The 16,855-nt window shown below is 37.9% G+C and overlaps 1 protein-coding gene across 16 annotated transcripts in view; it reads left to right on the forward strand.

Moving 5' to 3' along the window:
* ITSN2 (intersectin 2) overlaps nt 1–16,855 on the forward strand; it is a 145,409-nt gene that overhangs the window by 32,033 nt on the left and 96,521 nt on the right. For 15 of the 16 annotated variants that reach the window (XM_067008009.1, XM_067008011.1, XM_067008013.1 and 12 more), the window contains exons 3-8: nt 6,889–6,981; nt 9,083–9,146; nt 10,307–10,470; nt 11,804–12,010; nt 12,143–12,239; nt 13,069–13,208. In XM_067008009.1, the coding sequence (XP_066864110.1) occupies nt 6,889–6,981; nt 9,083–9,146; nt 10,307–10,470; nt 11,804–12,010; nt 12,143–12,239; nt 13,069–13,208 (765 nt within the window). Of the gene's footprint in view, nt 1–6,888; nt 6,982–9,082; nt 9,147–10,306; nt 10,471–11,803; nt 12,011–12,142; nt 12,240–13,068; nt 13,209–14,982; nt 15,118–16,855 lie in introns of those variants that run through there. The other variant, XM_067008020.1, reaches the window with a different exon arrangement.

Below are 16,855 nucleotides of genomic sequence, written 5' to 3' on the forward strand. Positions count from 1 at the left end.
TCTTGTAAAAATTAAACGTAATATTAATATGCTTAGCATGGTTGGTGGTGTAAAGTAATAGTAAATAGTAGTTGCTGCTTCTACTAAGTACTACTACTATTCTGCTAATGTTGTTGGACTTTAAAGCAAATGATAAGAGAGGGAAAGTTGTTTCTCTGAGATGGTCAAGAGTTGAGAGAACAGTAGGGTAAAGGGGATGAAAAAAAGATCTTTGTATATCTCTGTGAGAAAAAGTAAGATGAGATTAACTCATCTTTTAACATGATAGAATTGCAAGATGCCTGTGGCATCCTTAGGAGAAAGGGACCACATAATTCACTTTGACAGCCACCAGTTGTTGCCTTTGGACAGCATTATTTGCTAGTTGTCCTGAGTTGGCTGGAGGGGTAGAGGTGGAACAGAATATTCTGCGGAGTGATAGAAAGAAGAGGAGGCAAGGTGCAAACCTGGTTTGTATAGGACAGTGGTTCCCCACCCTGGCTGCACAAAAGAATCACCTGGAGAGCTTTTTAAAAATTGTGAAGCTTGTGCCTCATTCCCCAGAGATTCTGATTTACTTGGTCTGCTGGAATAGCTTTTTTTCTCCTAAAGCTCCCCTGGTGATTCAGCCAGAGGTTGCATATCTCTGGTGTGTAGGACATTGGCTAGTCAAGTATTGCCTGCTACATACTTTATACTTTTGAAATCACCTTTACATACACCATTCTTACAAGTCCTAGGTAAGGAAACAAAGAGTGAGGAAGTTTAAAGACCTGCTCAAGTCACAAAACTGGTTAGCAAACAGGAGCAGAACCTCCACTGTCTTCCTTTATGCTCCACTGCTGCCATTTAGGTATGAAAGGAAGAGGGTGAAGATGTATTTGGGGGTAGTGAGTTGAGACTGGGTCTCATGTTCAGAGCAAATGGAAAGGATCATAAAATCATTGTTTGTTTTTCATGGCTTGAGAGACCCTCAGATATTTTCAGGTTTAGTAGACCATTGTCTGTTTTAACACCTCTGGTAACAAAAGAGTAATTTCTGGTGGGGTTGATTTCCTCTTCATACAGTCCTAACTTTCTTCAAAATGGTGGTCCTTTTCCTAATTCATGTATGGAAGGCAAATAACCTCTTCGTGTTCTGCATAACAACTTGTAGAAACACTTAGAGTTGCTACCATGTCTTTTTAAATCTTTTTTTAAACTGAAGTATAGTTGATTTACAATGTTGTGATAGTTTCTGGTGTACAACAGAGTGATTCAGTTACACATATATATACATATTCTTTTTCATTATGGTTTATTACAGAATATTGAATATATTTCCCTGTGCTATACAGTAGAACCTTGTTGTTTATTTTCTATATAGTAGTTTGTATCTGCTAATCTCAAACTCCTAATTTATCTCTCTCCCACCCCCTTTCCCCTTTGGTAACCATAAGTTTGTTTCCTGTTTCTGTTTCGTAAATAAGTTCATTTGTGTCATATTTTAGATTCCACATATAAGTGATATCATATGGCGTTTGTCTTTCCCTTTCTGACTTACTTCACTTAGTATGATCATCTCTAGGTCCATCCATGTTGCTGCAAATGGCATTATTTCATTCTTTTTAATGGCTGAGTAGTATTCCCCTGTGTATACATACCACATCTTCTTTATCCATTCATCTGTCAGTGGACCTTTAGGTTGCTTCCATGTCTTGGCTGTTGTAAGTAGTGCTGTTATGAACATTGGGGTGCATGTATCTTTTCGAATTATAGTTTTATATGGATATATGCCCAGGAGTGGGATTGCTGGATCATATGGCAACTCTATTTTCAGTTTTTTAAGGAACCTCCATATTGTTTTTCATAGTGACTGCACTAATTTACATTCCTATCAAGAGTGTAGAAGGGTTCCCTTTTCTCCACATCCTCTCCAGTATTTATTTGTAGACTTTTTAATGATGGCCATTCTGACCAGTGTGAGGTGGTACCTTATTGTAGGTTTTTGATTTGCATTTTTCTAATAATTAGCAATGTTGAGCATCTTTTCATGTGCCTGTTGGCCATCTGTATGTCTTCTTTGGAGAAATGCCTATTTAGGTCTTCTGCCCATTTTTTGATTGGTTTATTTTTTATTACTGTATTGTATAAGCTGTTTGTATATTTTGGAAATTAAGCCCTTGTCATTCGTATCATTTGCAAATATTTTCTCCCAGTCCATAGGTTGTCTTTTCATTTTGTTTATGGTTTCCTTTGCTATGCAAAAGCTTGTAAGTTTGACGAACTTATGGTTACCAGGGGGGATTGGGGGGAGGGAGGAATGGTTAGGGAGTTTGGGATTGACATGTACACACTACTATATTTAAAATGGGTAACCAACAAGGACCTACTGTATAGCACAGGGAACTCTGCTCAATACTATGTAACAACCTAAATGAGAAAAGAATTTGCAGAAGAATAGATACATGTATATGTATAACTGAATCTCTGTACTGTACACCTGAAACTAACACAACACTATTAATCAACTATACTCCAATAAATAATAAAAAGTTTTTTTAAAAAGCTTATAAGTTTGATTAGGTCCCATTTGTTTATTTTTGCTTTTACTTCTATTGCCTTGCCTTGGGAGGCTGACCTAAGAAAATACTGGTACAATTTATTTCAGAGAATGTTTTGCCTATGTTCTCTTCTAGGAGTTTTATGGTGTCATCTTATATTTAAGTATTTAAGCCATTTGGAGTTTATTTTTGTGTATGGTGTGAGGGTGTGTTCTAACTTCATTGATTTACATGCAGCTGTCCAGCTTTCCCAGCACCACTTGCTGAAGAGACTTTCTTTTCTCCATTGTATATTCTTGCCTCCTTTGTTGAAGATTAATTGACCATAGGTGTGTGTCTATTTCTGGGCTCTCTGTTCTCTTCTATTGATCCATATGTCTGTTTTTGTGCCAATACCACACTGTTTTGATTACTGTAGCTTTGTAGTGTTGTCTGAAGTCTAGGAGGGTTATGCCTCCAGCTTTGTTCTTTTTCCTCCAGATTGCTTTGGCAATTCTGGGTATTTTATGGTTCCATATAAATTTTAGGATTGTTTGTTCTAGTTCTGTGGAAAATGTCATGGGTAATTTGATCCCTATCATGTTAATTCTGTAGATTGCTTTGGGTAGTATGGCCATTTTAACAATGTTAATTATTCCAATCTAAGAGCATGGCGTATCTTTCCATTTCTTTGAATCATCTTCAGTTTCCTTTATCAGTGTTTTAGTTCTCAGCATATAAGTCTTTCACCTCCTTGGTCAGGTTTATCCATAAGTATTTTTGTATTTTGATGTGATTTTTAAAAGGATTTTTTTTTTTTTTTTTTTTTTTTACTTTTTCTTCTTTAACCTTTTATTATTCAGGCTTAATATCTTTAGTTCCTTAATTGCCTCATAGAATATTTCTAGACCTCTCAGACCACCTTCTTCTCTGGAGCTGCTTTGTTGTTCCTATTGAAATATAACTCAACACTAAGTCTTGTTTCAAGATAGTGATTTAATTCTATGTTATTGGCCTTTCTCTTCCTGGATCCTATTTAAATTATCAAAGAGAACATAAAAAAAAAAATCCAAGGTAGCTTTAGGAAATGATGTCACCATCGGTGTACCAGAAACTTTGAAAGTTTCTAGAAATTATGAAGCAGGTTAGATTGGATTCAACATAGGCATAGGAGAGTCATGTTTGATAAATAAATGGACTGATGTTTTCAGTAGAGCTGTTGAGTAAAGGGGGCTGGAATGCAGGGTGGAACATGGGACTGATGGCAAATTGAAGGATTTCTATGACTCCAAGGAAGTTGGAGCGGTTCTCCACAGAATCTAACCTCAAACTTTATGGATGCAAACAGTACGCTAAGTAGGGCATTTGTTACAGAAATAAGATAAAATTTCAATGAACTACCAAAAGACAAATGAGGGCCAGCATGTTGGTCTGGAATAACTGGGGGCCATAGACACAATGGGAGTTTATACTTACAAGCTGTTTCCTGTGGGCATTAACTGGGTGCTCATGAGAAAGGTGGAGGCTGTGCAGGAGACCAGAAAGAGCCCCCCCGCCTCAGTTGCAGGCAGCTGTAGGCAGACAGACATGAAGTACCATGCATTTCCTTGCATCTTTTTTTCCTATTAAGTAAAAACCTTAAGCCACTGAGAGTGGGTCAGTAAAAACTCACCCCAAGGACACAGGCAGAGACACATTGCTGCTGGGGTAAGGGTAGAAGAAAAACCTGTCTACCCCTGAGCGGGGGAAGGAAACCTTGTGTCTAAGATTCTATACCAATACCAAGCAGAGGTATTACTCCTACTACTGCTGGTGGAGCAACAGGAAAGTGCTTCCCAAGACCAAGCACAGATACAAGGAGAAGTTTGGATGCCCCAGGGTGGAGGGGCAGGAACAGAGAAATCCATACCCCTGGGACTCAGGTGCACATGGCCTCCTAAGACTGAGAGTGGATGAGAATCAGATGGTAGTGAAAGCCATCTGTTGGGGGGATGGCAGACTCAGAGTCACATAAATTTTAAGGTGCTTCCAGCAGTTTAGGAGAGCCACACCAGCGCATTCTCCTTGGGGAAGAAGACTCCAGGGCCAGTTCTGAAAGAAAAAAGGTCATGCTTCTCCTATTCCCATACCTCTTGGGGTCTAAGGTATGTCTCTTCAGACACCTGCTCATTGCTCTCCACTGCCAAAAGATCGTGGTGTTCCATTTAGCTGTAACTTCACTATTTTCTAGTGTTCTAGAAGTGTTAGGTGCAAGAGGAACAGGGACATTTTTGTAAACCCTAACCAGAATTAACTTTGACTCCTCTAGGTCCCTTTTTAGCTGAGCTGCCACCTGGAGGATGCACCAACCAGCTAAGAGGCGATGATGATCCCTTTCTTAGGGACAGCACATTCAGTGGCCAGATTGTCTTAGTTTAAGAAGTAAGGTGAACCAGGAGGAGGTTATGGAAGCAGAGTCAGACATCATTAATGCATTGTTGAACAGCTTTTCTGATAAATGATTCATTAGCATCAGTGCAAATAGTCCAGAAAGCTAAAAACATGACACAGATTACTTTCAAGGGCCACAATAGTATGGACATAGGGGGATGATTGGTAACCTGAAAAAGTGTCAACAGCTTGAGGAACCACCAGTAGCCCTAGGGGGAGAACAAAAGTTTGATGTAGTCCATCTGCCGAGAGGCAAAAAAGGGCAATGCCCTGTGCAGTGAGACCTCCTAGACAGGAATCATTAAGTCTGGCATGCAGTGGTATCCTCTGCATCAGAAACACAGAGTCAGACTTAATCAGAAGCTTGATTTCAGTCTAAATTAGAGAATCGGCTCTTGCCATGGGTAGCTACATAAGTGACCCAGACCATTCAATTAGCAATTAAAATTTGTTTTCAGTTTGAAGCCCCAAAGAGGCTACCTTTAATCTGTCGGTTGTAATTTTCCAAGTGGCAAACCAAACAGCTGGGCCACTGGCAACAGCCCAAGAATCTGAGTTCTGCCCACTGAAGAGAATGACTGTGTCTCCTTTTGGTTCTGCATAGCTCTGAGGCTGAACAGTCATGGCAGCCCAGTGGACACTGTCAGCTTCAGCTTCTATAAACCATTAGTGAATCAGGCTGAGGCATTTCAGGGAACCTCATTGATCCAGTAGCTTTGCTTCAGACAGTGGAGTAGGAATAAAGTTTCCCCTCAGAGGATTGGCTGCCACTTTTTCATACAAAGCCAAAATGCCGCTGGGGCAAGGCTGTTCTGTATTCTTGAATATACCATTTCCATTTGGCAAGCAAGGCTTTTGGGGGTCCTTCTCACCTTGTTAGTTGTGGAATTTAAGTTTGTCCCACCCCCAAATGGGACTATCAGGCCAGAGAGTCACTAGGCCTGCCTAAATCAAGCGTTCAGACCCAGCTGGAGGCTGTTTCCCTTTGCCAAAGGCTCCACTTGTTAGAATCCTCAGTAACAAAGATTTGTGCTGTTTCCAGTACCCAGAGTCTAATTGTGTTGGGGTTCACCAGCTAGTCCTGCTGGTGGAGGTATTTAGTTTAGCCAGTAGTAGTATATCAGTGTTAACTTATGTGTTTTGACAAACGTGCTGTGGTTATGTAAATTGTTAACATAGTGGATATTGGATGAAGGATATACAGGAACTGCATACTATCTTTTCAACTTTGCTGTAAATCTAAAAGTATTTCAAATTGAAAAATTACTTTAAAAAGTACCAGATGGCACTCTGTAACTTCCAGGGTAAAGGTCAGATGAGGATGGTATTTAAGACCCCTTAAAGTTAATTCTTCCTACCTATTTCTTAACCACTTTCCCACACTCACGTGGTGCTTTAGCTATCAGTGCAGTTGCAGTGTCTTGAACATGCCTTGACTTCTCATGCTACGCCCTTTTTGTATGAAATGCCCTTATCCCACCTCTTCACGTGGCAAAATTAAAGCCAAGCTTCAAGGCTGTGCCTCGGTCTTACCTTTCCTGTTAGCTCATCATTGATGCTTTTAACTCAGTACTAGCACAGCTTTTTGTATGTATTTCTGCTTAGGATGCTTCACAGGTTAACATTGTAAATGCTGATAGTCATCTTCTAGAGTTAAGAGTTCCTTGAGGATGGGAATAATACTTTAATCATCTTTTCATTTCTAGTATTTAGCTTGTTGCCCACTTCCAGTGAGTCGTACACAGTAATTGTTCAAGTAGATGTTAATTGGGTGAGTGAGTGAAAAGCCTTAGGGCCATACTATGTATGGCTATGATAGAGCTTTCCTCTTTGTGTCACTTCAGTAATAAGTACTGTCATTAAATGGATATTTGTGATTCTTGCTTACATTTTGGAATTGTATTTAAGTATTCTCATGTATACACTATAAAATCTTTGTCTTTCATTTATGTTTTAGGAGGGCCAAACATGTGGGCTATTACCTCTGAAGAACGGACTAAGCATGACAAGCAGTTTGATAACCTCAAACCCTCAGGAGGTTACATAACAGGTTTGTGTTTATATTTTATTTGTAAATTATGCTCCTTTTCATGTAGTATTTTACAATTAGTTTTAATTTGACTGCCATCAATTTGTATTATTTAATGATAAAATTCATATCAATCAGAATTCTAGAATTTTTTAAAAATGTGACTTTCTTATTTTACCTGGAACCATCTTAATTTGTTGTCTTTGGTTTTGGCATAATAGAAGATCTTTTCCTGATCCTAAACTTTAATTGTCCAGTTTCACATTTTAACCTTATATCTGGAAAGTTTTCCATTTATTTCCAAGGTAGTTGAGACTTTTTTCCCTAAGCAGATTTATTAATGTGTTCTTAATATGTTGTGCCAGTTACTAGTATAATGATCAGTATTACTAAAACCTAGTAGAAATATATATATCAGGTCAATTTTCTTGAAAATAATCTAGAATTTTTTTTTCTGGAATCTGTTTTCCTAACATTTAGCCCTCTGTCTTTGGGAGGCTTTATAAGCATTGATTGTTGATGCTATAGCCCTTGTTTTGCAAGAAGTCCCCCAGAACCAAAAGAGGATTAATTTAGGTGTGTCTTTCAAGTTTTTTTCTATAAGTGAAACTTTTCTATGCTAAAGCACCTTAGGGCTTTATTTACAGTAGTAGTAAATATAATGGCTAATATTTACCAAATCTCTACTGTATTTCAGATACTATACTAAATGCACTATCTCCTTTAACCTTCACATCAAGCCTGTGACGTTGCCCTGTCGTCTGTATTTAAAGATGATAGAACTGAGACTTTGAGGTGTTCTGTAACTTGCCTAAGAGATGGTTAGTGGTGATCTGGGCTTGGAAACCTTTCAGTGTGACTTTGGAGTCCATCCTCTTAAACATTGTAGTTTAATGTTTTTTGCACTTCTGTAATAAAAACTATCTTACCTGGTATCCGGGTTGGGATTTGATTACCCTACTTACAAGGTAATAATTTGGTCTGTTACTGTCTCATGGATGCTGGCAGAAGACCCAGAATTCCTGAGTCAGAGACCAAGGACACTCTTTCTAATGGCACAGCTGGTAGCATGAGCATCGGCATATTTCTGTCCATTTCCCTCGTCCCCTGAGTCACATAGGGGCCATGCAGGGGGCCCAGAAGGATGCTGCACATGCAGTGGTTGTGTTATAGAAGAGGAACACTGGGCTTCAGGGAACCCACCATTTTTCAGCAAGCAGTAAGCAAGCTTATTCTTTGTCCCAGAGGGAAACATTACCTCATCCTTCAAGACTGCTCACTGCAAACCCAATTCTGAGACATGATCCAGGTAGAGATCAGTTAGGATCTTATGTTCTTGGCATACACAGCAGGACATATAGGACATATCAGACACCCATGAGGAGTATCTTTCCCAAACCTGGTATTTTTTAAAATTAGAACTCTTCTAGGGAATAGTGTTTTTAACTATAAATTTTATTAGATAGGTGTATTATCAAATAAGACCCCAATTATGAGGAAAAACTAAGATGAATAATGTACTCTTTCATCACTGATTAAAACATATATAACTTCAGTTGTGACATTTTTGTTTTAAAATTTCTAAATCTTATTAAAGTAATATACATAATTTTTCTTTAATAATTGTAATTAGGGACTTCCTTGGTGGCGCAGTGGTTAAGAATCCTCCTGCCAATGCAGGGGACACGGGTTCCAGCCCTGGTCTGGGAAGATCCCCCATGCCACGGAGCAACCAAGCCCGGGCACCACAACTACTGAGCCTCCGCTCTAGAGCCCGGGCTCTAGAGCCTGCAAGCCACAACTACTTAGCCTGAGTGCCACAATTACTGAAGCCCACACGCCTAGAACCCATGCTCCACAGTAAGAGAAGCCACCGCAATGAGAAGCCTGCGTGCCACAAAGAAGAATAGCCCCCGCTCGCCGCAAATACAGAAAGCCCACGTGCAGCAAAGAAGACCAACGCAGCTAATCAGTCAACAATCAGTTTATAAAAAATAATAATAATTGTAGTTAAGATAAATCAATGACATTGTTATTATTGGCCATTATTATTATTCAGAGGCATCAAAGTAATTCCATTTACTAATACACTGTTCGATTTTTTTGTTTTTATTGTCTTCAGGTGATCAAGCACGTACCTTTTTCTTACAGTCAGGCCTGCCGGCTCCTGTTTTAGCTGAAATATGGTAAAATGTTTTCTTTTGTAGATGAGCTTAACTTTCTGATAGTCTGACTTTGTTCTATTTTTAATACTTAGTGTTAACATAAAGTTGTTTTTACTTGTAGTCTGTTGTTAATAAGAGTATTTCTTCAGCATTTTAGAAAATAAATTTTATTGAGTAAATGACTAAAAACCAATTGGGGTTTTGTTCTATAGGATAAATTTCTAATTTCCTTAGAATTTCTAAGGAAAGGAAATTTCTAAGTGTTTTTCTATTTAAAAAACACTTCTTTACAATTTAGCAAGAGTCTTGATCTTCATTCTGTTATTTTGTAGTTGTTTCATTTATATCATCATCTATAAACCCCATATTAGCCCTCCCTTCCCTTATTCCTACCTTAAAGAAATTGTTCTTTATAATATCTAAGGTTTTGGTTTTTTAATGTATTTACAATAAACATCAACCCCTACTCCATCCTTCTTTCCATTCAGAATATTCCCATGCCTGGCAGAGTGCCGGGTACATAGCAAGCATTCAGTAAATATTTGAACAATTGAATAAATTGTTTACAATGGTTATAATCTTGTATAATTTCTTTGCATCTGCACTGGTGGAATTCATCCCAAAGGTATCTAGATACTATATAGACTGATAGTATTTTATTAGATGCTATCTTTGGTCAGTATATATATTAATGTACAGGTTTTAGCTTTTTGTTATACACACACGTATTTAATTAAGTGATGATCTACATGTAACTGCTATGTCATTGTTTCCATTTTATCATTCTCTTCAAAAGTAATGTTGGGCTTCCCTGGGGGCGCAGTGGTTGGGAGTCTGCCTGCCGTTGCAGGGGACACGGGTTCGTGCCCTGGTCCAGGAAGATCCCACATGCCGCGGAGTGGCTGGGCCCGCGCGTCCGGAGCCTGTGCTCTGCAACGGGAGAGGCCACAGCAGTGAGAGGCCTGCGTACCACCAAAAAAAAAAAAAAAAAAAGTAATGTTGACCCTGAATAACAATCTATCACCCTCCAAACTAAGTAGCAGATGCATTAGTTTGATCTGCTGTCAGGTTCTGTGGGGAGGGCCCTGTTCCATCCTGAATAAAAGAGTGACTTGAGCTCTTAAAATCAAGGGAGCTCAATACATCAAAACAAAAATCTACCGCCCTCATTGTGCTTTTAGGGCTTTATCAGACCTGAACAAGGATGGGAAGATGGATCAGCAGGAGTTCTCCATAGCTATGAAACTCATCAAACTAAAGCTTCAAGGCCAACAGCTGCCTGTGGTTCTTCCCCCTATTATGAAACAACCTCCTATGTTCTCTCCATTAATTTCTGCTCGTTTTGGTATGTGTTTATTAATTTAATTAGATGCATTTGATAGTTAAACTTGATTCCTAGGCATAATATTTGAGAATCAGAAAAGGATTTGTTGGCATAAAATGACAGTCCCCAGACTCCAAGTTAGCTTTCATGTCTGAGACTAGGAATGTTAAGTTCGCTGTCATAGCTAGGGAGTCCATGTGTCCCACTTTTCCAGGGACAGTTGTGATTATGCCTGTTGTCCTGGCACCTAGTCTGGTTAGTGTTCCCTTTCATAATTCCCAGTTGGATGATAAATTATATGATCCTGCTAGTTATAGCTGATCCTAAATACTATTCTTAATTAGTTTCCTCTATACTCTGTATGCATAACAAAAAATGTGAACAATTTAAACTTGAAATGGTTTGATTTGGGGGGGTGATTTAAAATTATACATAAGTAGAAATTTCTTTAAAGGTTAATTAGCCAGCTAAATTTAGGGCTAAAAGTTGGAGACTTCGTGCTATTTAATTTGCATATTCATCAGAGGTAACTCGTTTTCCATTAATTTTGATTAGCCATTTTCCTGTTATTTGAGAGAAGCACTCATTGGAACGGAACATTCAATTAGATATCTCTATGTATCTGAAACATGTTCTACTCCAGATGTTAGACCTTAAAATACTAAATTCTTTCACTATTGCAGTGAATTCTAGAGATAATAGCAAATCCTTGTGTAACCATATTTATATAGTGTACTTCATATTCTGCAGTTAGTAAACAAATGAGTCATCACTTTGTTCCTTTTAAAGAATTGTCCTTGAATCCATATGTATTGTGTTACGTATAAGAAAAGCGAAACGTGTGGCATGCTTTCTTCTTGCACGTAGTGTGTGTGCATAAATGGTTCTCTTAAAGTATGCAGTATTTAGAACATCCTTTACGGGGGAGGGGAGAGTTTGGGGAGTGAGAGAGAGTGTGTGTGTGTGTGTGTGTGTGTGTGTGTGTTAACAGCACTGTATTTATTATCCCTACATAAAACCCCACGTTTGATCAGGTAATACATTCTCTCATTGAGGATACTAATATTTAGTTGGAAAAGGCTCTTTAGTTTTATTCATGATACTAGAAGAGAATTTTTAACTCCTTAGTAGGCATTCACTTAGTTCACACAGGTCAGGATATTGATATTAAAAGCAGTAGCTTACCTCCTGCACTGCACCGGGTCCAAGCTGCTTTAGTGAAGTTTTTAAAACTATTTTGCCAACAGTGTTTCTGTAACATAGCGGCTGCTCACTGTACTGTGAACTTGTTTTCTGTCATGTGTTTTATAATTGGTTTAGCAGCACTGGGGAATGTGTTCTGTTTTGTCCTTAGGAATGGGAAGCATGCCCAATCTGTCCCTTCCTCAGTCATTGCCTCCGGTCGCACCCATAGCAACTCCCTTGTCCTCTGCGACTTCAGGGACCACCCGTCCTCCCCTAATGATGCCTGCTCCCCTAGTGCCTTCTGTTAGCACTTCATCATTACCAAATGGAACTGCCAGTCTCATTCAGCCTTTATCCATTCCTTATTCTTCTTCAAGTAAGTGCTTTGTTTCTAATGACTCAGTATTTTATATGAAGAAACTGTTATATTTGCATCCTAATAGATAGATTTCCTTCATACTTTGTGAAATTATTTAGTATGAACCTTTTTGTTTTTTCGTTTTTTTAGCATTGCCTCATACATCGTCTTACAGTCTGATGATAGGAGGATTTGGTGGTGCTAGTATACAGAAAGCCCAGTCTCTGATTGATTTAGGATCCAGTAGGTATGAATACTTAAAACTTCCAACTTTTTAGGCTTTCAATAAGGAGTATTTAACAAATGACTTTTTTTTTTTAAAGCTCTGAGCTTATCCAGGTTTTACCTTATAGTGGCCAAATGTAAACATTTGGTAAATTTACTATTTGTAATTCACATAAAATAATTTTATTTAAGAATTATTAACTGTGGTATTTTACTTTTGAAAAATATATCTTATGTAAACTAAAACTATTCTGCTATATTTTTAGTCAATCAATTTTTTGTGCAAAGCTATACATTTTTCCTTTCAAAAATATTTCTCAAAACATCTCATAATCATTGTACATTATTATTTCTCAAGCAAAAGCTGCTGATTGAGTGTCCTTAAAATTTCAGAAAGCACAAAAGCATCAATGTTCATTCATCACCACTCGTATAAATCACAATAATACTCTTTAAAGCAATGACCCAGAAGAACAATGTCTGCATCCTTGTTTAAACACTCACTGATTGTGTGACCTTGTTTTTCTCAACATCACTGAGCCATAGTTTGTTCGTCTAAAGGATGGAGACAGTAATACCTTTTAAGTTTGTCATGAGGATTAGAAATAATATTTGTAAAAACCCTAGGACGATGTGGGGCCTGGCATATAGTAGGTTCTTGGTATATGGTAGTTCTATACTTCATATGGTATTTGCTTTCCTAAGAATAAGGATAATTGATTAATTTTTTTTTCAGTATCAAGTATAAAAATAATTACTGTTGTATTATATAAGGTATGATTCTTATTGTCTCTGACTTAACTAAACATATTTTATTTAGTAACAAAAATTTTAAATAAATTTTATTACAGCTCAACTTCCTCAACTGCTTCCCTCTCAGGGAACTCACCCAAGACTGGGACCTCAGAGTGGGCAGTTCCTCAGCCTTCAAGATTAAAATATCGGCAAAAATTTAATAGTCTTGACAAAAGCATGAGTGGATACCTCTCAGGTAAGCGGCGTACAGTGCTTAAGAATGTGAGAGAGTTATGATTTTATATGGACTTCTATTAAAGAAATTTTATTTGAAGTTGTATTTTGTAACTCATTTAAAACTAACATCCAAAAAATTTAGCAGGCATTTGATAAATACAAATAATATTTAGGTTGTGTAAGAGTTCAAAGTTCTTATAATCAAGTTGAGCACACCCAACTTTTTGGGAAGAAGACCTCTCCCTTGAGAAGGTCAAACCTCATCCTCCAATGCAGTGAATGGAGAACTTCATGTGATAAGAGAGTGTGGCACTAAGCTGCAGCTCAGTTTCCCTGAGAGTCTCCTTCCTCATTGGTTCTTTCTCTGCTTGTCCTTCCGAACACCTCATGTGAGCATTGTTCCCCCTTTAAAGCTCCAACCCAAATGTAGCCATAAAACCTGACCTGAGATCCCCATAGAACATTTGAGTCCATGCTAGAACAAACATCCAAACTTCACGAATTGAGGATAGTGAAGGGGGACATAAATAGAGGGTAATAGGCAAGTAGAATTCCCATCTTCTAACTTTCGCCTCTCTCTTCACTTAACAACGAATTATAGTTTAGACAGAGTAAAATGAGTGCTTAAAAATAATAGAGCTTTAAAGTGCTAGGGAACATAGAATAGGAGATATTAATACTGAAGAAATAAGATAAAACATCTTATAGGAAGGGAGCATTGAAGCCCTATCATGAAAGAAAAAAGTTAGGATTCAGATAGAGATTGAAGGTGAGGGCATTTGAGGGTGACGAGGAAGAAATCCTAAGAGCAAAAAGTACACGACATGTTTGGAGGATGAAAAGCAGTATATGAAATAGGAATATGGGGTCTCTAGTTGTGCATTGGGGCAAGGGAGCAATAAAACTTTTGGAATTGATTGGAAAAGCTAATATGCAATATGCAGTATTTTCTTTAAAGATACATATCTATGTAATAAAATCTTTTAAAAAAAAAACAAGAGAATTATACACACAAAATTCAGGATAGTAGTTGCCTTTTCTGGGGGAGGCATGGAGATAAAATCAGGGAACACAGATAGCTTCAAAGAATTTAGTAATGATCTAGTTCTTAAGTTGTATAGTAGGTTAATGGGTGACTTTTATTAGTATACTTCATAACTTACAACTATACTATATATGTGTCAAATATTATATAAGAACTATAAATTTCTATAACTTTGTTAAATTATGTGGAACTATACTATATTTTTAAGTAATCTTTTTTTTGTTTGTTTGTTTGCATTTTAACATCTCTGAAATTGGGATGTGTATTATCATCAGTGGTATCTTAGCATTGTGTCATGTTTTCTTTTTTTTGGCAGTGATTTTTCCTTCTTAGTGTTACATAAAATAATGGGGTGTCTTGTAATCAATGGCATCTTAGATTCTGTGAAATGATATTCAAACTATAGTATTTAAGATTAACATAAAGTCAGACAATTCTCATATTTGAAAAAATGAACTTCTTTGGGCCCTACATTTTGCATTGAAGAAGTTTCTGTTTTCAGATTAACAGAAGTGGACTAAAAAGACATGTACAGAAGTGTTCATGGCAGCTTCATTCACAGCATCCAAAAAATAAATAGCCTAAATGTCCATCAACCGGAGAATGGATAAATAAATTATGGTGTATTTCTTTAGCAGAATACCTTGCAGCAATAAAAATGAATGAACTGCTGATACATGCAACAACTTGGATCATTTCACAGATGTTGCATGAGTCAAAGAAGTCTGGCACAAAAGATCCATAATATTTAATCCATTTATATGAAGCTGAAGAACAGGAAGCTGAATTGATGGTGATAAAAATCAGAATAGTGTAGTTACTCTGTTGAACAAGGGACCATGTTAGAACCTTCTGGGGTGCTGGAAACATTCTGTATCTTGAGGTGGGTGTTAGTTGCATGTGTGCATACTCATGTAAAAATCCACTGATCAGTACACCTAAAATTAGTACCCTTTGTGTATGTACTGCAAACATAGAGTATAAACAAAAGTGGGTTTGTGTTGCAGTATGAAGGGCAGTGGGGAGCCAACTGTGAGGAAACGTTCCCTTAATGTTACTTTATTTGAATGTGACACATTGCATGAAGGGTGTGTATTGTGTTTTCAGAAAATGTTATTATTCTTAGACTTAAGAGTAGGTAGTTAAGGGAAGGATTGATTTTCTTTGAAAGAAGAAGTTGTCTCTGGTGTCCTGAAACTGAGCATGAGCCCCACGTATATGAGGACAGGGCTAACCTAGACTTATGTGGTATGCTTTGTTCAGTGAATATAGCAGTTAGTGATCTAATTTTTCCTTTTTGTTCTTCCTCCTCTCTTCCCCATAAACCCTGAGTCATGATTTATTTAGATTGATTCATTGACTCAAATATTTCCTGAGTCACATATCTTCTGGGCACTCAGTATGACACTGGAATGCAGACAAGAAGACATGGCCCATGTCTTTGAAGAGTCCATAGTGTAGGTCACACAATCTCTGTGAATAGTGTTTTAAAAGTGCTGTGATTAATACAGATGAGAAAATGACTAATGCTGAGGATGTAAGAGAGCGTTTCACAGGAGAGGTGACATTTGAGCTGGATCTTAGAGGATAAATGGACTGCCTGGTAGAGAGTGGGGGGACTAGCATTTTAGGCGCAGGAAATAGGATATCCAGAGTATTGGCAGACCAGTAGTGTGCATGCTCGAGTGAGCTTCCTTAGTGCAGCTTCCTTTGCTGCCTCTCTTTGGCCTCTGTATTACTCACATGGCCTGCACACATTTAAGCCTTCCTCCAGTGCACTTTTAACCATTGCATGCATTCCTTCCCTTCCTCCTGTTGTTTGCTCTGTTGCCTAGTGTGAGGGGTCTGCTTTGTTATCTTTGTCCAAGAGCTGAAACTTTATAGAACCTTTCTTCAGGTTTGAAATAGCCTGCCCTTTCTTTAGGAAGAATCCTCCTTTTAACATAAAAACCTCCTCAAATCTCACTTTTTATATAAAATCTATTGAGAACTATTAATTGAGTGAGGCTGTGAGCTATTTCCAGTGTTTCCTTTATGTGATTTCTATTAAATGGCCAGATAAAAAGAGAATGGAAAAGATTTTAAAATTATATAATATAAACATTTGATTGCTTGTTATGATATGTGCTATATTTGAGTTTGTTCCATATTGAATATGTAGCTTTGGTTATCCAGATCTCTGTGTTCAGAGCTCAGTGAAGCAATTGGTTTAACGGCATCTATGCTGGCTTTGTAGTGCAAGTTGTTGCTGAGGAAGAGCTGGCAGTTGTATCTCTTCTGTGCAGAGTTGTTTGGAGAGTCCTTGACTCAGGCTAAACGCAGGGTAGGGCTGACTCTTCTGGCACTTGTGGCTTAGGCACCTGAGAGTGGAAGGTGTAGCACCTGCTTTATTGACTAGGTGACCTTCCCTAGAGAAGCCTCAGGATTCATCATGGTCAGAAAGCCACAGACAAGCTCACCAGGAGTGAACGCTCCTCTGAAGCAGAGAGGGATTTTCTGTTCTGGAATATATTCATTGAAGATGAGGAGCCTGTTACAGAGACATATTTTTGTTTTCTCACACTGAGGAAGAGAAAACAGTTCTCTCCCAGAAGTTGAACAGTTTACCATACATAGTAAGC

This window comes from Kogia breviceps, chromosome 11 (genome assembly GCF_026419965.1).
Source record: "Kogia breviceps isolate mKogBre1 chromosome 11, mKogBre1 haplotype 1, whole genome shotgun sequence".
Classification (NCBI taxonomy): Eukaryota; Metazoa; Chordata; class Mammalia; order Artiodactyla; family Physeteridae; genus Kogia; species Kogia breviceps.